The sequence below is a fragment of the Habropoda laboriosa genome, unplaced genomic scaffold (genome assembly GCF_001263275.1).
Source record: "Habropoda laboriosa isolate 0110345459 unplaced genomic scaffold, ASM126327v1 scaffold64, whole genome shotgun sequence".
Taxonomy (NCBI): domain Eukaryota; kingdom Metazoa; phylum Arthropoda; class Insecta; order Hymenoptera; family Apidae; genus Habropoda; species Habropoda laboriosa.
The window spans coordinates 721099-744928 of NW_017100183.1; the positions used below are offsets into that span (position 1 = coordinate 721099).

General features: G+C 51.6%; 1 protein-coding gene across 1 annotated transcript in view; it reads left to right on the forward strand.

The window, feature by feature from the left end:
• The window catches only part of LOC108579132 (protein dachsous), a 43115-nt gene extending 21615 nt beyond the window's left edge, over positions 1-21500 (forward strand). The window contains exons 6-17 of the mRNA XM_017942583.1: positions 570-978; positions 3533-3811; positions 4256-4479; positions 4764-5430; positions 5571-5921; positions 8637-8963; positions 9041-9527; positions 12306-13251; positions 13329-13614; positions 16389-16685; positions 18634-19090; positions 19172-21500. Of these exons, the coding sequence (XP_017798072.1) occupies positions 570-978; positions 3533-3811; positions 4256-4479; positions 4764-5430; positions 5571-5921; positions 8637-8963; positions 9041-9527; positions 12306-13251; positions 13329-13614; positions 16389-16685; positions 18634-19090; positions 19172-21500 (7059 nt within the window). The remainder of the gene's footprint in view (positions 1-569; positions 979-3532; positions 3812-4255; positions 4480-4763; positions 5431-5570; positions 5922-8636; positions 8964-9040; positions 9528-12305; positions 13252-13328; positions 13615-16388; positions 16686-18633; positions 19091-19171) is intronic.
• Positions 21501-23830: the final 2330 nt, after the last annotated feature.

Sequence of the window (23830 nt, forward strand, 5' to 3'; positions counted from 1 at the left end):
CGAGGACCGATCCTTCTCTCTATCCAGCTGTCCTCGTCCCACCTCCCTTCGCGCTCGTCGCCTTCTCTCCGTTCGTTCGCCATCCATCATTGCCCGTGCGCCAAGGCTTCGTGCACGGGATACGAAGTTATATACCCTCGATCCTACGCTTCTGCTTCTTCTTCTTCTTCATCTTCTTCTTCTCCTCCTCCTTCTTCGTCATCTTCTTCTTCTTCTTCTTCTTCTTCTTCTTCTTCTTCGACCTCCGTAATTCACGATCCTCCCGCGCTGGAAAACATCGACCGGTTCGAACGCATTTAGGGTTCGCGGTCTTTGGCTGCGCGTTTAATTAATACGGAACGACCGGATCGACTGGTCTTGTCTCCCCGCCGCCTCTTTCTCTCTCAGCCCGCCTCCTTTTTCGTCCGCCTCCTCGGCAGAAACGTTTACATCGCAGAAATTCAGATTTCACCACCCCTCGCTCTTCCCTTGCGCGAACACTGCCGAGAAAGTATCGCAACTGTCCTACCTACTACTCGACTTTCTCTACCACGATCGATCTAAAAACAACTTGTTTCTATTCCCGGCAGATTCTTCAAGTGACCGCGTTGGACCTCGACACAGGCAACAACGCGAGGCTCAGTTACCGCCTCCAAGGATCCACGGCCTTCCGGATCAGCCCGAACACCGGCTGGATCTATCTGGCGCAGATTCTCGACCGCGAGACCCTCGATCGACACGCGTTGACCGTTCTAGCGACGGACAACGGTTCTCCAGCTGCGACGGCGAGCGCATCCGTGCTGGTCACGGTGCTCGACGACAACGACAACGATCCACGGTTCGAGAAGGATTTCTACGGGTTCGAGCTGCTGGAGAACCTGCCCTCGGGTACGCTGGTCGGATCCGTGAGCGCCTCCGATCCCGATCTCGGTAAGAACGCGCTGCTCAGGTACGCGGTGGTCCAGGCCAACAGCAGTTTCGCGGTGGACCCCGATACAGGTAAGGAGCCTCCTCTATCTTTTCCTCTCTCTTCCCTTCCTCTTCTGTTTGCCATAACCGGCGTCAACCGTTACCTACATACATAACGTAATATACATACGCACGTGTTCCCCTCGTCGAAACGACGCTCGAGTGTTTACGAAAGCTGTCCCGGCGCGGTGCACAGAGAGGAAATCCCATGGCAAGCTGGCGCGGAAAAATATTGGCGAATCCTCTTTAACCGTTCGAGCCTCGAGGAAATTAACACACGGCTCCTCCTTTTCTAGTCCGTCCGCTGGAAAGAAGAATTTACACGACTGGTCTAGCCACTCTAAACCGCGCAAGGGTGGGGATGATGTATTCGAATTGAATTTGAAGGGGCATCGAGCGAGGCGCGAGGAAAAGGGATAGACGAAGCGATTCATTTTCTAAATAGCCCTCAGACGTCGACGCTGTTAATTTACGCGTTTGCTCTTGCGTCAACTCCGGCGCACACGGCCCTTGATGTTGCGTACCATTGTTGAACAACGATTGTGCAAGACTTTATAGCAAGCGCGCGCGGTCAGAAAGCACGATAGATCTTCGTGCGTTTCGTAAGTCCTCGAAAACGCTTAATGAAATCGGCTTCCACGAGCGAGCGACCGAGCACAAAGCTCTGTCGTTCGTTCTCCGTTGGCAGAGAGTCTCGACACACTGGCGCGCGCTCAAGATTTATAGCGCGGTCGGAGGAAGTAAAATGAAAGGGAGAAGAAAAGAAAAAGAGAAAAGAAGGTGGGGAGAAGAGGAAAAGAAAATGGAGGGACGTAAATTTATTTTTGATACGAATGCCTTTAATTGGAGGACCATACAACGCAATATCGGAGATACGGGGCCAGTGGCGCGATTATTTCGTTTTTGTAACATCTCCTCCCCGGGCCGCACCCCCTTGCTTCGTGGATATCAAAGTGTAATCCCGTAAGAGTGGTGCTTTCACCTTGCCGGCGTGTAACGAATCACCAGAAAGGGCCCTGGGTTCAGCGCACACCGCGAAACGAGCACGCACGCTGCCTCTCGTATGCTACGCGCATCCGTGGTTTGATTGGCATGCGACACGAGAGTATTTGTGTACATGCTGGTTCGAGACCAGGCCGGCTCCTCTTCCTCTCTCTTCTCGTATCCGCGAGAAGAGAGAACTCTCTCGCCAGGGCTGCCTGTTTACAGAGGTGGGACTTCTCCAGTCATCCCAGCGCCAAGCTTCGGCACGCCAAAAGAAAAATAAAGCCTCTCGCTGCCGGAAGTATCAACTGTCCCGCCGTACCTCCGTACCTACATACTTCTATTATATATTAATCTTGCGAAACTTTCCGGCCAACGTTCCACCTTCCCATCGCGAAACTTCCAACTCGAACGATTCACGGTGAAACGTATAGAGGTTGAACGTGGTGGCTATACGCCGCGGAGTTGGTGTCGTCGAGAATTTCCAAGAAATCCTCCTATTGATCGTAGCGGCACGGAACGAGCTTTCCTAACGCAGCCTGGGACGAGCATGGATTTCCAAATATTGGAAGAGACACGCGGGAACAGAAAGATAGCCGGTGCCCCGGAGAGGGGTGCAAGAAGTCTGTCGCACGGTCCCACGGTTAACACGAGAAACGCATTAGCACGCGTCCTACGATATACTTCTTATTGTTCCGCGATGGTATCCCTCGATGCCGGCGCGTTTGCATGTTCCTCGTCGATCGTTTGTCTTCTCGACGACGACGACGACGACGAGGACGAGGACGAGGACGAGGACGAGGACGACAAAGTCGGGGCTCGGCTAGGTACGTCGAGAATTCGTGGAGGCACGCGGGTGCCTCGTGTGTCCCTCCTTCGGTCCTCGCGTACGAATTATTATCCCGATCCCTTTCCAGATCTCGGAATAGTTCTGCTCGGTCGGCTAGGCACTTGCTTAATTACCCATTAATGCTCCGTCCAGTCGAGAAGACAGCTCTCCGCTTCCCCCTCCTCCTTCTTCACCCTTTTCTCTCTCGCTCTTCTTGCAACGCTTCGCGACTTTTGCTCACCGTCTTCTACGCGAGATACGTAATTACAACGAGCCTCGTTACATGCGCGACCGTATCTACATACGTACGCATCTCTCCGGCATGATTATAATATGCGAGAAGAGGACGGAAACGTAATACGATAGCCGGTGTCGAGGCGCGGCCGAGGAATTCGAGCGTTCCCCGATGCGTACGAACACCGATTATCCAATTAACCGTTCTCGTCCAGGGAAATTGATAAGGTCGGTTTCCACAAGCTCTGCCCAACGATCGTCCCCCGTGCGTACGCGAATCTTAAAATTTATGGCAATTCGTGCCGCGTACGTTTCTTCCCTGTCGATAGCGGACGTTTCTCTCCTCTTCCTCGACCACGATCCCGAGATACGTGCATACGCGGGAAGCAGTTACGTTGATCGGTTCCGCGAATGCGAGCAAATACGAGTCGTAAACGTTCCCAGACGTCCAAATAGCAGGCGAAACGAAGCAAAGAGGAATCTGGAAGCGGCGGATAGGAATTAGAATTGACGTTTTCGTTTTTTCGTTACTTTCAGGTGAGATCACCACCAGAGAGCCGCTCGATCGGGAGACGAAGGGTGTGCACGAGTTGGTATTGGAAGCTAGGGACCAGGGAACGCCGTCGAGGGCGGCTAGAGTGCCTCTGAAGGTGACAGTTTTGGACGTGAACGACAACTCGCCAGAAATCGTGGACCCTCAAGGAGACGTGGTCAGCGTTCGAGAGGAACAACCGCCTGGAACGGAAGTGGCGAGGGTTAGGGCGTTGGACACCGATCTCGGTGAAAACGCGTCCGTAACCTACACGATACTGAAAGGTACATATGTAGACAATTGTGTGTTTGAAATCGACGGAAGAAAGGGAGAAACGAGTCGAATTCGAAGGGAAGTTTGAAAAAAAGCAAGAAACAAACCGGTCGAAGAAATGAATTATCCAATTACCGAAACAATTATGCACGGTCTTAAAGAGCGGACTGGAACGGGGAGCGGGGTTTTGTTGAATTTTATGGAGCAGCGAGAAGGGTATACGGTGAACGTTGCGCGAATTAGCACCCGATTTTCTCGAGCGCGTTCACCGATCGGTCTCGGCCCTCTCGCCGCGCCACTCGGATCCATGCTTAACGACGTCGAACGGCCGTAATATTGCTGTTTCCTTAATGGCGTCCGAACGCGTTACTCGTTCCCATTCGATGGATCACGCGAGTTTTCGACCGTGTCGATTATCGTGTACACGCTCACCAGGCTAACCTTGATCTCTGCAGACCGAGACTCGGACGGTTACAACGTTTTCACCATTGACCCGATCACCGGCATGATCAGGACGAAGGCGGTTCTCGATCACGAGGAACGGAACGTGTACCGGGTGTCCGTAAAGGCAACGGACGCTGGCAGGCCACCCCGGCACAGCATACGCGCGTTAAGAGTCGAGGTTTTAGCGCTCGCGGATAACCGGCCGACCTTCACCAGCAGCAGCCTTACCTTTAACGTGAGTACCATCGGCCTCCGCACCACCACACTATCCCAGCCGACTTTCGTTCGCTCGTCGATTCGTCCCGATTTTTCCCGCGATTTACGAGCATCGCGGCTGATAATGCAGCCAACAGCCCTCTCGGATACATGCTCGTGCTGCGAGCCATCGACTCGAATCCTTGGCAAAAAGTTAATTACTTGGGATGAATCTTAAAGGAGCACTTTAAATCGAAATCAAAGTCGTCGCTCTTTTACGAGCTAGCTAATTAGGAAAAAATCCACGTAACTTGATTCGTTCAGGTGCGCGAGGACGCCAGCATCGGGCAAGCGGTGGGCTCGGTGTCGGGGGCGGGTCCAGCGGGTCGTGTGGCCTTCACCCTGGATTCTTTGACGCCCGTCAGCGAGTTTCCAGCCTTCGACGTCGATCGTAGCTCCGGCCAGCTGGTGGTGGCTCATTCCCTCGACCGGGAGAACGTCAGCGAATACCATCTAGAGATCAGAGCGTTGGACACCACGTCCATTGGAAATCCTCAGAGCATAGCCGTCTCCGTGAAGATCATCATCGAAGACGCGAACGATAATCCACCCCGTTGGCCTCAGGATCCGATAACGGTTCGCGTTTCCGAGAGGGCGGTCATTGGTTCGACCATCTACAATCTGACGGCCACCGATTTGGACAGTGGTTTGAACGGGGAGCTTCGATACTGCCTGGTAGCTGAATTTCCATCGAGAGGCAGCTTCGCGGTGGATTCCTTGACTGGCGCTCTCACCTTGGCCAGGCCGTTGGATAGAGAGGAAAGGGCGGAGTACACGTTGATCCTGAGGGCGTCCGATCGCGCTCCTCCCGGTGAGCAATTAGCCTCGACCGTGACCGCGAGGATCATCGTGCTCGATCAGAACGACAACGATCCGGTTTTCGTTGCTCCGGAATCGACCAAAGTTACGGTCACGCCGGATCTATTGCCAGGTGAGCGATTCTTACGACGATTCTTAAGATGAAAGAGATTCGAAACTAGCACAGGTGGAGAGGAGGAGGAGGAGGAGGAGGAGGAGAGTATATTCCATTGAATTACAAAGTCGCATTATCGTAAATTGGCATCGTTGCAGGGGCGACTCTCGTAAGAGTGGTCGCCGTGGATAAAGACGCGGGCGACAATGGCCGTGTATCGTACGTGATTACATCGGCGAACGAGGAGGCGAGATTCTCGGTGGGTTACGAGTCCGGCATAGTGAGTCTGGAGAGGCCTATGGTGAGGTCCACGGAGCTCGAGATTACGGCGAACGATCATGGTTCCCCACCGCGAAAGTCCACGCTGAGGCTCACTCTGACGTTTGCTTCTGGACAGACCAACGGACCTCCTCGACTACTGCTCTCCAACCCCGTGGCTAGAATTTCAGAGGACCTCCAGGTTGGAGCGCCGGTTTTAAACGTCGCCGGTCCTATCATCGCCGATCAGGGTAAGCTTTTAGCGATCTCCCTCTCTCTCTGTGACAGAGAAAGAAGCGCGCAGAGATCGTCAAGATCTCGATTCCCGATTCCATTTTATTCCCCGCTAAATACGCCAGATAAAACTCACGTTGGATTTACAACCGGTCAGTTTATTGATAAATATCCACCGTTGTCTCGTATATCACTCGCGAGAGATGATCAGATAGAGCCGCGCGTATATTCGGTTAACGCTTGCAAGGATAATGCGGAGGGACAAAGCCGAACTCGGCCCGCTCTCGGAGAACTTATCGATCTCCTGGCACGCATACACGTACACACACACACACACACCCGCGCGCGCGCGCCGGCAGAGCATGGACAAGGACGTAGGAGAGGACCAAAAATGGGTCTCGAGCGGCTACCCTTTTAGGTGCTCCGCTTCGCGTCCTTATTGTTTCGGTGGTGCGTCGCCGCATAAAGTGCCACGGAACAGGAGGGGCTGTCAATTTAGCGCTCGCTATACGACGAGAAGCTGAAATTACACTCTCCTATCTTGTCCGAGGCTCTCCCCCCTTCTCCCTCGTGTCCCCTTTACCTTCCCGTTCACGGATTTTCGACTTTGCCTGTCGCTGAGCGCCGGCATTCGCACGGATCGCGCTCTACACGAATGCCGCGCCGCGCCGAGAGATACTACGTGCCACCTACACCGACCGCGAGAAGGGGATATAATCGGCGCTGGGCCAGTCCGGCTAATAGGAAAGCCCTGCTATGAAAATACCTCGAATAATTGCCTTGATTCCGGCCGGTACGGGGCATTATAGTAAATTCAGCGAAATGACTCGCGGTCCGGCTCCCTCCGGGTCGGGAACGCGTTCCATCCGTGTGTAACGTCTGCGGAATACCCTTTCGTTCCCTTTCACTCCCTTGGCAACGTTCGTCGCCGCTCTAAAAGCTCCGCGAAGAATTCCACCGACGAGAAAATTCCATCGTCGTAGATAGGTTTGTCGTCGAGGCGCTGTACAGTATCCTCTATGCCTCTACTTGTCTCTCTGACGTGATAACGATAAACCAACCCGATCGGACCCACTACGCAGGGTGAACAAGAATCCGTTATCTCGTTTAAAATCTCGAAAAACTTCTTTACTTCACTCGGACTTGCTTTTTTTAATCGATCACACACATGATCGGATAGCGAAGCGTGCTTTCCCACGTGGTTTCCTGAAACGGCCGCGTGCCGTAAAACAGATGGAACAGCGCGGGAACACGATGATTACTAAAAGCTTGCGCAGAAGGTCCGGTGTTCTCGGTCTCGTAGCAAAAGCGTTCCGTACGGCCGACAACACGGTATATCGCTCGTTTTGCGCTTATCTAGACCGTCGGCCGTGTATCAGATGAGCGCATTAGCGCGCCCCGCAGGACCGGCAAAGGACTCCGCGTCCCTGTGCGATCCCCCGAAGGGTTAGGAACCGCGAGCTGCCGCGCGACGGCGGCGGCGGCGGCAGCGAGGGGGACCGACGAGGAGGGAGAAGCAGCGAGGACGAGGCGAAACAATGGCCGCGTATATCATCGTGCCGCCAGACTGCCGCGGTACGCATAGGCAAATCACCGGTTCCAACCAACACCGACACCCTCGTACGTGCGCCAGCACCGGCGTGTGCGTGTCGCCACACCGTAACTACCGTTCCGCCGCGTCTACGATCGCGGATACGCTGGTATACACGGCCCAGAAGGAAACACCGTCGAGGACGCTCCGCTTTGTTCTATCCCTGCTAAAAATCTTAACGCGACAGGCTAGTGGGTTTCGCCGCGGCGGAATTTGAGAATCGCAGGAACAGAGCTCTGGTTCCTATACACACGCAAACCTGATGATTGTAGCAAAACTACGTTCCTCGATACGTATGCCGTTTATTTGAAATAAAAATGTAGCCTGGATTATACGTGGAGCAGCAATTATCCGTGTAAATCGAGGATTAGACGTACACGTTTTATGTCGCCCCGTTGAGCGGCCAAGGTGGAAATAAAGGCGAAAACTACGAAGGAAGGGAAGAAAGTGCTGTGGCTCGTCGTAAAATCCTTTCGTCTCGGGCGCGCAGCTTCACGAGCGTGTTGCTCTTATACAGGCAAACGTGACCGGTATTCCCTGAAACGACGTTCTTCTCTTCTTGCGCGCGCAACTCGCGAGCCGACCTCCCAAACCTGGCCCACCCAAATTTCGTGCAGCGCGCAATCTTTTTCCGTGTAAATTCACCAAGTGTCGTATTCTGTACTTTCGCGATCGTAACATGCCAGATATCGGAAGACGGTAACCACCCATCGAGACCCCTCACGTCCCCGGACATCTCTTCTTTCTATCTTACACGGACTGTATAATTGCGGTCCTCTGCTACGAGCAATCCACGAGAACAAAGCTATTTCGCGGCTCGAATTCCAACCGATATATTCCCGAGAATTTACGCGCTGCGGAACATGTCGATCTTCGGAAACCGAGGGGCTCGACCGCGTTCGCTTTGAAGGCACGCGTTTACGTATGCAAACTGACCGATAATTCTGGATTTTCGGGGAGGACGCGACAGGATAGTGGTCCCACAGAGAAACCTGGTAACCGGTCGCGTAGTCCTAATTTCGTTGCGCGTAATCTCCCCAAGAAGAGAAAAAAACAGCTTAATTTTATTCACCGCGTCGGACATTCTCGCAATGAAAATATCGACCGAGACACTGAGAACCATCCTCCGACGATTATACAGGCAACGTCACCTTCAGTATACCGAGCAACGTCGCCTCGGACAAATTCTCCATTACCCCGAACGGTCTGGTCACTCTACGAGGATCTTTGAACCGCGAGCAGACCTCTCGCTACTCGGTCCCGATTCTCGCGAGGTCTAGCAAGCTGTTGGACATCAGTACGCTCGAAGTTCTAGTCATGGATGAAAACGACAACAGCCCAGAATTCAGATCGGGCTCGTGTTACACGCTCGCGGTCCCGGAGAACCAGGAGACCGCTGTCATTCACACGACCGCCGCAGCTGACCAGGACGAGGGAAAAAACGGGGAAATTTACTACAGCATCGTCGGTGAGCCTCTTCGAAATCCTCACCTATCGTCTTGTTATCAATTTCAGAGTTGACACGATCATGTGCGTTGTTTTCAGGTGGAAACATCGGAGCAAAGTTCATCCTGGATTCGGTGACAGGGATGCTGTCGATGTCGAATTTGGACAGGGAAGCTGTGTCGAAGTACGTCCTGACGATTTCTGCCAAGGACAAGGGTCGACCTAGTTTAGAGGCACGCTGCAACATGACCGTGATAGTGTTAGACGTGAACGACAACGCTCCTACCTTCGTGCAAAATCAGTACACCGAATCGAGGCCTCGTGGTGCAGTGCCAGGTGCCGAGTACCCTGGATTCGGCTTGTCCAACAGCTTTTCCTACGCGTCTTCTAATTACCCGACAAACTACCATCCGAGTAAATACGTGGCTACCATTTCGGAAGACGTGGCGCCGGACTCCAGCGTGATGTCTGTCAGAGCAACGGATCCTGATCAAGGGGTGAACGGAAAAATCACGTATGCCATCGCGAAAGAGACGAGCTGGCTGTTCAGGGTTGACAACCTGACGGGCGTCGTTACTACGGCCGGGTGAGTGTTCAATTTCCTCTTTTTCTACACCATCACAGTCGATCGTTCGCCACCCGGACACAATTTTCTCACTATGCTCTTAACTAGCCTCTCTCCCCTCCCCTCTCCCACAGCGTACGTTCTTTCTTTCGCGAGCCATGCCAGCAAACTAATTTCATTCTGGTGTTAATTACCGCGCGAACTTTATTGCGCGTCCGATTAGGATCGCCAGTGGGATATTACGCAGGGTACCATGGCGTCATAAAACGAGAAGTAGGCGCATGGGAGGAGCGGGGGAGATAAAGAAATGGAAAAAACCACAGTGTGGAGGAGGAGGTGAGGTGACGGAGATGGAGGTGAAAGGAACGCTTGGTCCTGGCTGGTGGGTGAGGAGGGCGTCGGCGGTGGAGGGTCTAGGAGCGTCGTAAAATTATAAAGTCAGTCGATGCGCCTTCGCGAACGATGCACTGTGGTCGATTAGTTGATTCCATATGCATAACCCGTCGGCACGGATCAACGTGTTCTTCCTCCTCCCGTCTCCTTTCCTCCTCCGGCCTCTTCCTAGTCTGCCCTCCTCCGCTGTGTCCCTCGCGATTATGCGCGCAATAAACCCGTATCGCGAGACGTCGTTAAACTCCTACCCCTTCCATGGCTTCCGTCCCGTCAAGGTCGAATCTGGTTAATTAATAGATAATTTCACCGAGGGTCCCACGAACCTTGACCTCGCAAGTGAAACGCGCCACGTTGATCGTTCACTCGATTATTCTTACGACCAGGAGATATACCACGGCGGTACTCGCGCTGGCCTGCCCTTCTCCTTCTTCTATTTACTCGTCGGGATGTTTTTATCAATCTACATAGGTACACGTAGGTATATGAAAGTTGTCGCATTCCTCGCGACGGCTCCGTCTCCTCGATAGAGACGCGTCGAAAGGAGAAGAGAAGAGAAGAGAAGAGGAGAGGAGGAAAGAAGGAGCGGAGAAATAGGGTGATCTATAGGGTGAAGGGTGTCGGTAGGAGCTCCCGAGAAGAGGCACGCAGGGGCGTACTTTTGCCGCGCGACAGCCGTGTGTCATTTCAGCGGGACACCATGTGGCATTTCAATGCATTATTTCAGCCGGCAAAAAGCCTGATATGCAAAACCAGATCCCGGTCGGGCCACTCTTTCGCGATCTCTGTCTGTCGCGTCTCTTTCTCCGTCCCCCTTTTTCCTCTCCTGCCGGCGAAACTTTCTTTCTTCGTTCTTCGCACCGCGGCCGATGCTGCCTGCCTGCTCCCTCTCCAATTCCCCTCCGATCGGTAGCCATCGAACATGCTCTCGTGTACGCGTTGTTGCTGTTATTGTTGCTATTGCTGTTAAGTCGACGGCTCGACCACTGGTAGGTGTACCGTGCTTCTCTCCCGTTGTTCGTTCCCAGGACCACCCGGAAGATGTAGCGGCACGAGAAGCGAGACCAGATCTCGCGAGATCGAGAGGCGATAACGAGACTGAATGGCAACGACGATTCGGTATCGATAACTTCGTCGCGATTACTCGGATCATAGCGGCCCGCGCGATTCACCGCCAGAGACGATGATTTTCGACGAGCAAACGGTTCGCGGGAATATTATCTCTCGCATCGGGATGATCCGTGCCGGCGTGAATAAAAGTGGCGGGGAGGAATAGCGGCGACACACCGGTTAAATCGTAAATAACAGCGTCGATTTTGCGCGCTACCGGCGCGGCGCAACGCGGCGCCCGATTATTATTCCACGCTCGTTAAAGGTTATTACGTGCACACACGAGGCTAGCCGCGCTATACCCGACCCAGCCAGCAGAGACATTATCGCGCCATGCGCTTATCTACCTATACCTCTTAAATTCGCGTGACTTTTCGAAACGGCCTAATAAAGACAAAGTCCGCCGATACGATAAATTACTCCGAGCGTTATCCGACGGCTATCTAGCTGGAATGCTGGAGAAAAATTCGCGCGGCAATTGAATGTTGCTCGTTAAACGGCCACTTTGAATCGATGCAAATTATGCATTCGTGTCGAGCGAAAAATTTACCCCGCGATAGTATAATTAGATTAGAATTAGCTCTCTCGCGTGATAAAGACGTCGTGTGTATTAGAAGGGGTAAGAGATACCGGGAAAGCTGTAGATTGCGGCTAGTGGCTGGTTAAAGGGGAAAAGCAGTGTAAAAAGCGGAAGAAACTATCCAGTTGGGGAGAGGTGTAGTAGAAATCGGAAAAAGGTGGGGGATAGAGCGTCTCGGCGGTACGCTAAGTCGATATTGCGATTTCTCGTGGCGTATAGCTCACGGCGACGGGAACGCTAAATTCGTTGGCGGTGGTAACGGCGAAAAGGCAGAGGCAAACCTCCCCCGGCTTTCGTGCGATTTAAGACACGAAACGGCGCGGTGCGGCTCGGCTCCGCTCGGCGGCCGGCCGGTCGGCCGGTGAGCCGCCGTGGAGGATCCGTAGAGTTATGGTAATGGCGGACGTGGATTACACAAGATCGCTGTGCGCGATTAAGGCTTCCGTCACACAAACAAGCTACCCGCCGCGGCCGTCGCGCTACGCCACGCCGCCACCTTCCGCTTAAATCCGACCTCGGTTCTCCCCCGATTCGAACAATCGTCTATTGACCGGTAAATCAGAATTAAAGATGCATCTGATGCACACACAAACCAGAAACCAAGTGAACGTAATTTTCGTACACGTCGCTAATGTACCCGGTCCTTATCAACTTCTCTCCGCTCTATCTGTTCCGCTCTAACTATCCAACCTTCTCTAGCACGATCGTTTTTCCCGCAGGCCTTTGGATCGAGAGCGACAAAGTTTGTACAGCTTCGTGGTGATGGCTACGGATAGTGGGAAATACGACGCCAGAAGCACCACTATTCCCGTCGAGATTCGAATTAGCGACGCCAACGACAACGCTCCCGTGTTCGAGGAGTACCCTTTTCGTGCACGTGTGTCCATTGGAACACAGCCGGAGAAGAACATTCTTAGGGTCGTGGCGACAGACGCCGACGAGGGTCTAAACGGGGAGATCGTCTACTCTTTTCTGCACGATCAGGAGAAACCAAAATTCAGGATACATCCGAGCACCGGTGCCGTCACCGCAGCGTTGTCCTTGTCGCAAGATAACGGCAAGACGTATCACTTGGAGGTTCTAGCTAGAGACAAGGGAATTCCACCGAAGAGTGCTCGAGGACTGATCGAGCTGCACGTGGGAGATCTAGCCGACTTGGCGCCAGTTTTAAAATTTCAAAACGACTCCTACGAGGTCACCATTCAGGAGAATTCTGCGACTGGTACCGAGGTGATCCAAGTCTCTGCTGTGCGATCAGACGGTAGAAGGCAACACGTCTCGTATTCTCTTGGATCGGGGAACGATTTCGGAACGTTCACCATCGACGAAGATACCGGCTTGTTACGCGTCAACGATCCCTCCAGACTAGACGCAGAACTGTGGACCGACATGAGAGTGAAGCCTTTGGAGGAGCAGAGCGAGGACGGTCGTACGAATTCGTGGGGCAGGTCCTTGGAAGGACAGCAGTCCAAGGAGGAGCCTAGAGAATGCTCCAAGCACGTTCTGACAGTGGCTGCTAGAACCAACGGAGCTGATCCTTTAGAAGCTTACGTAAAGGTTGTGGTCAAAGTGTCCGACGTGAACGATAATCCGCCTGTGTTCACTCAGACGCAGTACTCGGCAACGGTATTGGAAGGCAACGTTAAAGGAGACTTTGTTGTCAAGGTAAGATATTACGCGAATAATCTGTCTTTATTTTCCGTAATTACAAGTGTAGAAGCGTGTAATTTTCGTTTGCACAGCTGTCAGCCAGCGACGCGGATCAAGGAATGAACAGCAGGATACTTTATCACATCGTAGACGGCAATCCGGACAACGCATTTACGATCAGTCCACCGTACAGCGGCATAGTTCGAACGAACATAGTCCTTGATCGTGAAATTCGAGAGAAGTATAGACTGACTATAATTGCAACGGACCAGGGTAATCCTCAGCTAACAGGCACAGCGGCGCTGAGCGTGCGTGTGATCGACATCAACGACAATCAGCCAACGTTTCCAGAGCACAGTATCATCTCGGTGTCGGAAGGTAAGGCCAGCGTTAATTACCATCGACGCGCGCCCAGGATCCACTGGCTGGGCGCCACTTAAAAGGTGGATTATAAATGTCATCGGGCCTTAGAAATGAAACGGCGGGAGTTAATTGCACCGGATCGTATAGTTCAATTGCAGCGTTTGTTCTTCGATGCGAAGGTTAACCGATGATTATTAGCCTGGTCATCTGTGCCGCGATCGTGCGCGAACAAATTACGAGCAGACGCAAGTGCGTGTACGCCTCCTTGTATTTCGATCCGCTGTGTCGCTCGCAATTAGTCCATTCACAACCAGTCTGGTCCTCTCGCTAAACGACCTTCTTCTTTAACCTAATTGTCTGATAAATTCGAACGAGTCGGGAAGTTGTGAGATTTAGCTGCGGTCGGGTAAGTTGCTCGCGTGAAAGTCGCGTGGAGGCACGGAACATAGGAGAAAAGAGAACGGTCGGGAAGAAAGGGCAAAAGTAAGAAGCACGAAGGAAAAAAAAAGGAAGGGACGCGGGTAGCCGAGGTGGGACTGCATACTACTCTCCAAGTATAAAGTTAAGTGGCAAAGGATTTATGCCGGCATTAAAGTCCAACTGTTCGGAACAATCTGCATAACTTAGGCGAGGCTGCGAACACCCGTTCGAATAGTTCGCGATCTCTCTTCCTCGCCGTTGTTCCACGCGCTTTGTCCTCCTCGGTTTCATATTGTTCCCCATTGACAGATACGATTCAATGGACGGCGCCGTGCAAAGGTGGCCCCGAGTTTGACGTGTAAGCGCCAGCCTCGTGCTGCTACCATCCCTTTCGGGACAGCATTCTTTTCTCAGCCGGTTACGATGGAGACGTTAGCGAATATGATAAGTCGAAGAAAGTAGGAAGTGACAATCGATAAATAAATCGGCCGATTCCGAGGCGTAATTAATCGTGTTACGCAAGGTGCGACTCTCGGGGCTCTTGGTAAAATACTCCTTCCTTTGCTTCCTCCGCGTTTTACCCTGTCTTCGGTCCTCGAGATTTAAACGCGCCTCGTTTAATTTACATCGCGAATTTCGTTTTACTACCCCTCTCATGTTGCCGCACTTCTTGTTTACTTCTTCCTCCTCTTCTTCTTTACTTATACCAGTGCTTGTCCCTTTTTTACTTCTTCTTCTTGTAAACTTCTAAGAAGGTTCAACACGAAAGGCCGCGTACTCGCGCGCCAACAGAGTAACGCGAGATCGCTATCTAATTTGTATCACCATAAAACTTCAGTCCGGTGCAAACGAGACTGCTACCACTTCTATTCGCGATGCACCGCTCGATAGAATTTATTTAATACCGTGGCGAGTCAGCCTTTTCAGGCACCTGCTGCAACCGCTACCGGCGCCGACTTATCCTTTTGACAATCATAGAAAACCTCGATTAAATTTCTTACGACCGGTCAGACGGTTACCGGCGTAATCTGCGAAACGAGCGCGATTTCGAGGGAAGGGTTTACTATTTTTCGTCGTTCCAGCGAATCTAGCGAAACGAGAGGTGCGGTTCACCGATGTTCCACGCCTTTGTTCCCGAAGAGGTACCTCTCGCGGTCAGCTAGCCGGGAACGCATACACGTGTACATCCAAAGGAGGATTTAATCGACAGCATCGATCGAATCGGTTCCGAAAGTGGCACTGACACGAGAAATCGAAACAATGGTAGACCACCGACGAGCGGATTTTCCGTACAAGGAGCACACGTCGTATTTGTATTTACGCAGGCTGATCCGCGAATACTGTGGACCTCCGGTAATCAGAATTACCGCGACATAACTTACGAAGATCGAGTGTACGGCAATGGGAATTTATTATTTCGCGAGCGTTCCCCGTTTGCTCTCGGACGTTTTCTTAAGGGTTTGTACGATTAGAGGAGAGGGAAAGGAAGGATACCCCCCGAACAACCTGATAGAGAGATCTTTGTCTCGGCTTCCGAGGCGGAGGAACACTACCGGCGCGGCGCTCGAGAAGCGAGCCACGCGTTTATCCAGGGTCGCGGCCGCTCTCGAAACCGATTTACACGACTTTAACGATCACCCGTGAAATTTACGAGCGGAGGTTGCCGCGTGCCAGCTAGTCCCCGAGCCATCCGGACGCATCGCGTCGCGCCGCCGCGCCGTCCAAGAATTCTTTTCTTCGCGCAGGTGTTGCTTCACCCTATCAATTGGCCTGTCGAAATTCTATTCCAAACGTTCCTTCCCTGTATTTCTCCATCCGATAACGATCGGAAATTCTCTATATCCAACTTTTCTATATCCAACCACCAAGGTTAACATCACTTTCCTTCTCTCTCTCTCGTAATTTGCCGACGGCACGCTCGAGATTATCGCCTACGATCCGCGCAGCTCCGAATCTTCGTTTGGCCTTCTTCTCCCGCACGAGCGAGATGCGGCGAGCCGATAGTAGGGATTCGATGCATTTTAAACGCGACTCTCTCCAAGTGTCTTTAGCTTCGCGGAAGGGCCTGGTATAGTGGTGTGTATGTATCGCGAATGATCGTCTGCCGGTGACAAAGTGGCTCCTGGCCACGAGGATAAAAAGAGCAAGGGGGAACGTAACTGCTCTGGTATAACGAAGCCATTCATCAGTAACAACGGTGTCTGGCATTGTACCACGATGAACGGGTTGCTGTTCGATGTCGCGGTTAAATGGTTCATCAACGGCGGACGTTCTACGTTGTCCACGTTGAACGATCATTTCCTCCCTCTTTCGTATTAAGCTGTTCCTTCCCGAAATTACAAATTAACCCTTTCCCTTCCTCTTCGCAGGTACCACGGTTGGCACGGTGCTGACGACAATCACGGCGAACGACGTGGACAGTTCCCCGGCTCTGACCTATCGATTCGGCAACGTGACCAGCCCCGGTCCTTTCAGTATCGACAGATACGGAGGCAAGGTCGTTCTCCGAAGACGCCTGGACGCTGAGACACGGTCGGAATACAGCCTGCAGGTGATAGCCAGCGACGGTATTCACGAGGCGACCACGGACCTGATAGTTCGTGTCACGGATCTCAACGACAACGGCCCGCGTTTCCAGCAATCTGCTTACATCGCCACGCTGCCTGGTAAGTAATTTTCTGGGAAGCGATGAATGCACGGTGGAAATTTTCCCGCGGTAATAGACACGTGTACAGCTGTTGAGTGCTAAAATGATCCATACGATCGATATTCCGGTGAAGAACCGGCGGGAGGAAGGGAAGTGGTACGGCGGAGCGAGGAAAGGGAGGAGAAAGACCTCTCGAGAGGGACGGTGGCCCGAGGCGAGTCCCTCGGCGCGAAATAAACGCGAGTTTAAAAACTGGTTTTTAGTAGACACGCGTTGTCCTGTTGCCCGTGTTCCAAACTCGAATTGACATCGCGCCAAGATAAAGCGTCGGGAAAGAGAGCGGAAAGGAGCAGCAGGGAGGAGGAGGAGGAGGAGGAGGAAGAGGAGAAGAACGGCCAAGACGACGAAAACAACGAAAACGAAAGAAGGACAGCGTGAGAGGGGTGGGGTATGGTAGAGGATCGATGAAAAGCTAGCTGCTCGAATGCTGAGGGGAGCAATCGAGAAATAGAGAGAGAGAGAGAGAGAGAGAGAGAGAGAGAGGGAGCGCGCGAGGGAGGGAGGGAGACGAATGAGAAGGGCCGGCAAAGAGGACGAGGGAGTAGAAGGGAGACGAGGAGAATTGCGAACGCCTCGCACATAAATATACGCGAGGACACCGTTTGCGAGGCAGCCGAAAAGCCGCCTTCGTTGCAACCGCCGGCCGAGATCGCCGGCTTCGAAGACTCTCGAAACTTATTAAAAATACATAGGCCCGCGCCTAATGGTGCATTTGGGTGGGCGGCAGAGGGGTGACAGGGGAGGCTGGATTGGCAGGAGGTGGACGTGGAAAGAGTTGAAAGGAGGGAGCAGCTCCCACGGCGACTGCCTCGCGAAATTTGCATCTCTTTCTTTTCGTCTGCTTCCTCTCCCGGCTTCGCCGATTCGTAGATTCGCGTGTAAGCTGGGAAACGTGGCACGGGTCCCCGGGAAAGGGTTCTGCCGCCTTTCAATTCTCCGGACCAACAGTCACACACAGGGTTACCGCAAAATTTACGACTGCTCTCTCCTCGGTACGAATATGCCGGAGATATCGTTTATATTGAGATAAGGAAGAATAAGGAAGACGAGTTAATCCGGTGATTATCAAAATCGTATTAAACTGTCCGGGGTAGGCAGGATATATTGTGGAAAAGGGGGAGGGGTTAATGAAGCGAAAGGGGATAGTAATAAGAATTCGTCCCAGTGCAAAGGCGTCCCGTGATGCGAACACTCCACGGTCATACGCACCTCGCAATAATTATAGAGTACCTGTCACTTCTCGGTTAAGATCCCCCTTTCCTCCGAGGTCGTCCTACCTCCTCACCACGGACATCCCCAAAGGGCTGCGCGTTCGCCAAGTTTTATTTCAGCCTCTCCTCCTCCTATCCACATCTCTCTCTCTCTCTCTCTCTTTGTCCTCCCTTTTCGCTTTAGGTCGGAGCTTGGCACATTAATGCCGAGTTATCCGACGATTTGAAACGCATCGAAATGATTTTTGTAGCCGCGGAGCTGGCTCCGTCCTGCTGGCCCCACGGCTCGGCCGAGCGATTTATATAACTGGTTATTATTTCATACTTCCGTTCAGCCCGATGTCAGGACGGCTTATCCTCCTCCTTTACCGAGAAAAGAAAGAACCACTGTTGGTGGTAGTTGTGCTGGCGGTGGTGTGCTGCTCGAGGACGTACCTCCGACAAAAAGAGGCGGAGGGTACTTGACCTCGCGCTCATGATCCCCCGATCTTTGTCCCGGGCCCTTTTCGAGTACGCTCTCTCGCTTTTTACGAACGGGCAATCGATCCACTAGCACTCTCTGCTACTCTCGTTTTTCCTCGATCCTTTCGCTTCGTCGAGCAAGCCCGATATAGGAAAAGCTGCCGGTACTCTCTCGCCGCTGCTCCACGAACGTCACTCACCTAACCATTTCTTTTCTCTTCTTCTTTCGCGCAGAGGGACGGGGAGAGCTGCAGGAAATTCTGACGGTGAACGCTACCGACGACGACCTCACGGAGGACAACAGCCGTGTACGATACTATCTGCTCAAAGCTACCAAAGGCTTCTCGGTGCATCCTGCAACCGGTGTTCTGACGGTTAATCGTACCGCGATACCGAGACCCTTGCCCAAAGAGGTGGAGTTGGCTATCGTGGCGGAAGATTACGGCAAACCACCGGCGTCGTCTGTGTGCTCGGTCGTCGTACGGTTGAGCAGCCTGAAGAGCACCCTGCCCGGCAAAGAGTACAAGATCACCGTGAAAGAAAACGCTCTCAAAGGAACAACGTTGATGAGACTGTCCGACGTGGATCTTTTAGACGGCACCATAGTAGCTGGCGATGATAGCGGAACGTTCGAAGTCTCCAGAGGCAGATTGATCCTCTCCAAGACGCTCGATAGAGAAACGAAGGACAGGTAAGTAACGTTGGCTGATTAAGTTGCAGATAGAACTGCTCGCGATCCTTCTGATCTCGTATTAATAAGCGAATTTTTCAGGTACGTCTTACGACTAGGCTCGAAAAACGAGAACATGACGACAGGATCATTGGTAGGGGACGAACCTGTTACGGTAATCATCACGGTGGAAGATGTAAACGATAACTACCCTCGTTTCTTGGAGGATCTTCATCAGGTTTCGATTAAAGAGAACGCGGTTAGAGGTACCACGGTGGCGACTTTACGTGCCAAGGACGACGATTTGGCTGGAAGTACGGCGGCGAATTTGGTGTACGAGATAACCTCCGGAAACGACGGTGGCCTCTTTAGAGTGGAGAGGACCACTGGAGCAGTTTTAGTGAACGCGACTTTAGACTGCGATCTTGAGCCCGATATTCACAATCTCGTGATAATGGCCTGCGACAGCGACCCAGTTTCTCCTTTGTGCGCGTTAACCAGGCTACGAATTCACTTAGAAGACGTGAACGATAATTCACCGAAATTCCCAGTCCCCGAATACTTGGAATTCGTTGGAGAAAACGAGCCGATTGGAACGACCGTGTTCTCTGCACGTGCCTCGGATCTGGACCGTGGTATTTTCGGATCCTTGAACTATTCGATCGTGTCCGCCGCGGCAACAGGATTCTCAGACATCGACGACAGCTGGAAATTGTTCGCGGTGGATGGGAAGTCTGGAACGGTGACGACTCGTGCGGTGTTCGACTACGAGTTGCGAAACCGATACGCGTTCACGTTGCGCGCCACCGATACCGGTGGCAGAACAGCTGCTGTCAGAGTCAGAGTGGAAATTGAGTCGAGAGACGAGTTCTATCCCCAGTTCACGGAGAGGATGTACAGATTCGGTATCAGAAGGGGGGCTCAGGTGCTTCCTGGAACGGTAATTGGTCACGTGACGGCTACAGACCGCGACAAAGGACCCGACGGTCGCGTGGTTTATCAATTGACCTCGCAACACCCTTATTTCAAATTGAATCGCACCACGGGTGCGCTGATCGTGAAGCAGAAGTTGGTGCACATCGATATGGACGTCGAGGAATCGTCAAGGCTGGTGGTCAGTGCTAGTTCAGGTAGACAGGGCTCTTTGTCGAACATGACGGTGGTAGAGATCACTTTGACGGATGACAGCGACGTGAACGAAGCCAGAGGGGCCACTGCACTAGCCACTCCAACAGACGTAGGCTCTAACATGGCCGTCGCTGCTACTGGAGGTCTGGCAGACTGGGCCTTAGGTCTGCTAATCGCTCTGTTGCTACTGGTAGTCGCGTTTGGGGCCATTTTCCTCTACCTTCATCTTCGAAATCGAAGGCACAAAAAGCCAGGAAGTAAGCCAGGTTTGAACGGCGAGAGCAACGCTACTGCTTCCAACAGCTACGTAGATCCAAGTGCTTTCGATACCATTCCAATTAGGAGCGTGGCTGGAGTAGGCGCGGCTGGGAATGGAGGCTCTGGCAATGGCAACGGCGGGGGCGGTGCTGCGTCTTGTCAATTTGCACCTCCAAAGTACGACGAAATACCACCTTACGGCACGTCCGGTCAATCGGGACAGCAACAGGCTACCTCAGAACTATCTGGCAGCGATCAGTCCGGCTCGTCTGGCAGAGGATCCGCCGAGGACGACGGAGAAGACGAGGAGATTCGTATGATCAACGAAGGACAGCAGACCGGAGACTCGGCTAGCGATCTATCGGTTCACAATACACAGGAATATTTAGCCAGGTTAGGAATCGTCGATCCCCCAGCTGGTACTCCAAGACGACCACCGGAAGCTCTGCCTCTGGATAGTCTGCATTTGTTCGAGGACGAGGCAGCCACCGAAGCGGACATCGCTACCTTAATTTACGGGAAAATTGGCGAGCCTGGGAGACCCATGTCGGGTCTAGAGGTGCCTGGAGGACCGTCGATGAACGGTTCCTTGAGCTCGATAGTGCACAGCGAGGAAGAACTGACAGGATCGTACAATTGGGACTATTTACTCGATTGGGGTCCTCACTACCAACCCCTGGCTCACGTATTTAGCGAGATCGCCAGGCTGAAGGACGACGCGGCTAGCGTTCAAAGCGGAAACTCGGGAAGCAGCGGCAAAACCAAGTCTGTACATAAAGCTCCACCCCCACCATTGCTCACTTCCGTTGCTCCTAGATCGTTGGCGGCTCCCGCGTTGGCCAGGGGTATTCTTCCGAGGTCTCCCATCAGTCACGACGCCTCCACCTTCCCGTCAGCTGCCCTCAGCCCTAGTTTCTCGCCGTCCTTGTCCCCTCTCGCCACCAGAAGTCCTAGTATCAGTCCTTTGGTGCCACCTGCCACTCAAAGGTCCAGTCAAAGTGCCAATAGGGGTATTCCAGTTACCGACGCCGAGCTGAGGATCTGAGTATGCGTCAGGTATTAGTATTAGTTTGCGCGATGCATTTGAACGAGACGACGATTCGAAAAGATATTTTAGAGAACGTGTGAATAAAGTTGAGACAGCGAGAAACTCCTCGAGTTTCGTGTGATTCCAGTATGCGGTGTGTATAATAAAATAGAGACTCTTAAGTTGACTGACCTTCGACGGGATTCTCGAAGGTGCCAAGGTGCAAATTCTTTCTTTTTCACAAACGCCTCTTTCACCGCGTACCTAGACTAGTAGAACCGAATTTCAATGTTTGTAGATAATATCTCGTTTCCCTACCCCCTCCCTCACGTACTACACGAAAGAATCCTGAACGCGTAAAATTGAGAGCGTGCGAGCTGCGGAAAAGAGGCGATTGCGCGATATTTTTCTAAGACGATACTATTTCTTTCTCTCTTCTTGCTTTTTACCCCCTTCTTTTTTGTACGATACGACTGTTACTTGCCGTTTCTCGATCGTCGGTCGATAGTTGAAGAAAATACTCGAGTGTTTTGTAAATAGAGGAGCCCGAGACAGGGGTCGTAGACGTTAAGTGAAATCGTGTAAATAATGACTGTCGCGGAAAGGACAAAAAAAAGGGAAGTAACGTTTGCGCCTTATAATCAAAAGATAGACTGCCCCCAATTCGATGTTCGTGCCATGCTCGTTGAAACGCGCGGATATGTACAGAGTGACCCAGTTTCTTTTCTCCTCGTTAAAGGGGAATCCGGTCGATCGAAGGTTTTCCTCGAGCATGGCTTGGTATCAACGGGTCGATGAAGCGTCGCCACGAGCGCACTGATCATTTCGATATTTCGTGGCAGCGCAGCTCCGGACGAGCGCCACTTTGACATCCCTCGTTTAATTCTTGTTCTTTTTTTTTCTTACTCTACGTACGTCTTCCGAATGGAATCTCGATGTAACGGGAGACGACACTTCAGCCAAGTACATATGCATAAATATTAGCAAATAGATATGTCATATTTTGTATAAAAAAAAAAAAGAACTCTTTGTACAAAGACTCCCCTGCGAGCCGAGGATTCACCTTCGGGTGAATTTAAAAATAAATGAATTTTTTAGGAAATACTTCTCTTCTTCCTTTCGTAGCCCCTGTGCTGCCCGACATTCTTCTTCCTTCGCAGGAGTGGAGGAAAGGGAACTCTTTTGAGAATGAAACACAACCGCGCGGTCTTATATAAACCTGCATCTTGTTATACAACACGTTGAGCCTTACAAGTATATTCACATGTAGTCTTTGAAGTATTTTGATAAATTCTTTCTCTATTCTCCCGTTTCGATTAGGTTAGACTACAAACAAAGCACTTTCTCGTATACGCTACATGAAATTAAGAGTAACTCAACGTCACGCAAACACTTGCACCACGGCGAAACTCGAAAAGTGAACGGTTCAATCGAAACGCGACAATTCCGGTGAGCTAAGGGGGAGAAAAGAGGAAAAATGGAAAAGCAAGATCGTCGAACGAAAATAGCGACAGGGATATGCTGAAATTATTCAGAAATCTCTCGAATGGAACCATACATACTCGTATATATGTATGCCTCTCGAGCGACGAATAATCCACTACGAAGCACTATTTATCCAGTTAATTTGTACATTTAAACAGTCTCTACGAGAGAACACGTATCGACCTACGTTTTCTAGTGCCTAAAATTAGTGAACCCTTCTTCGGAATTCCCCTATAACGATATACATAGTAATTCAAATGGCATGTCCAGTCTTGAAACTGCTCGACGACGAGCGCTGTATGTGATCTTCTCTTTTCTTTTGTTCGTTCTATTTTTTCATTTTTCCATTTTTTTGGTTTTGTTCGTTTGTTGTTTGCACGTGTGCTACAAAGTCGGCAACTGTTTTTTTGCTTTTTTTTTTTTTCTGAGATATAAATTAGCCTAAGGGTCGATCAAAAACACGGAGGCAGAACTGTGTGTAGATGCGGTGCCTTCATCAGGTATCTCTCGGACAAAGTTCCTTTCGGTTCTAAAAGGGACTGTTGCCGCGACGGAGATTTCTGTGCACCGATCTACGATTTGTCGTCAATGGTCCAAAAAGTGAAATTCGGTATGATAAAAGCTAAAAGGAACCGCTATGTTCTCTCTCTCTCGAAATGTTGTTTTCTTTTTTTTTTTTTTTTTTTTTTTTTTTTTTTTCTCTCCTCTCTTTCTCGTCTACGATTTGGTAGTGTTCAACGACGTTATTTATATCTATGAAACGTTAACCGATGACTCGATACGTACGTACATAATTACTATTGTGACTCGTGTGTTAATCAATTCGTATCACAACGTTTCTAAACGCTACACAATATGTGGCA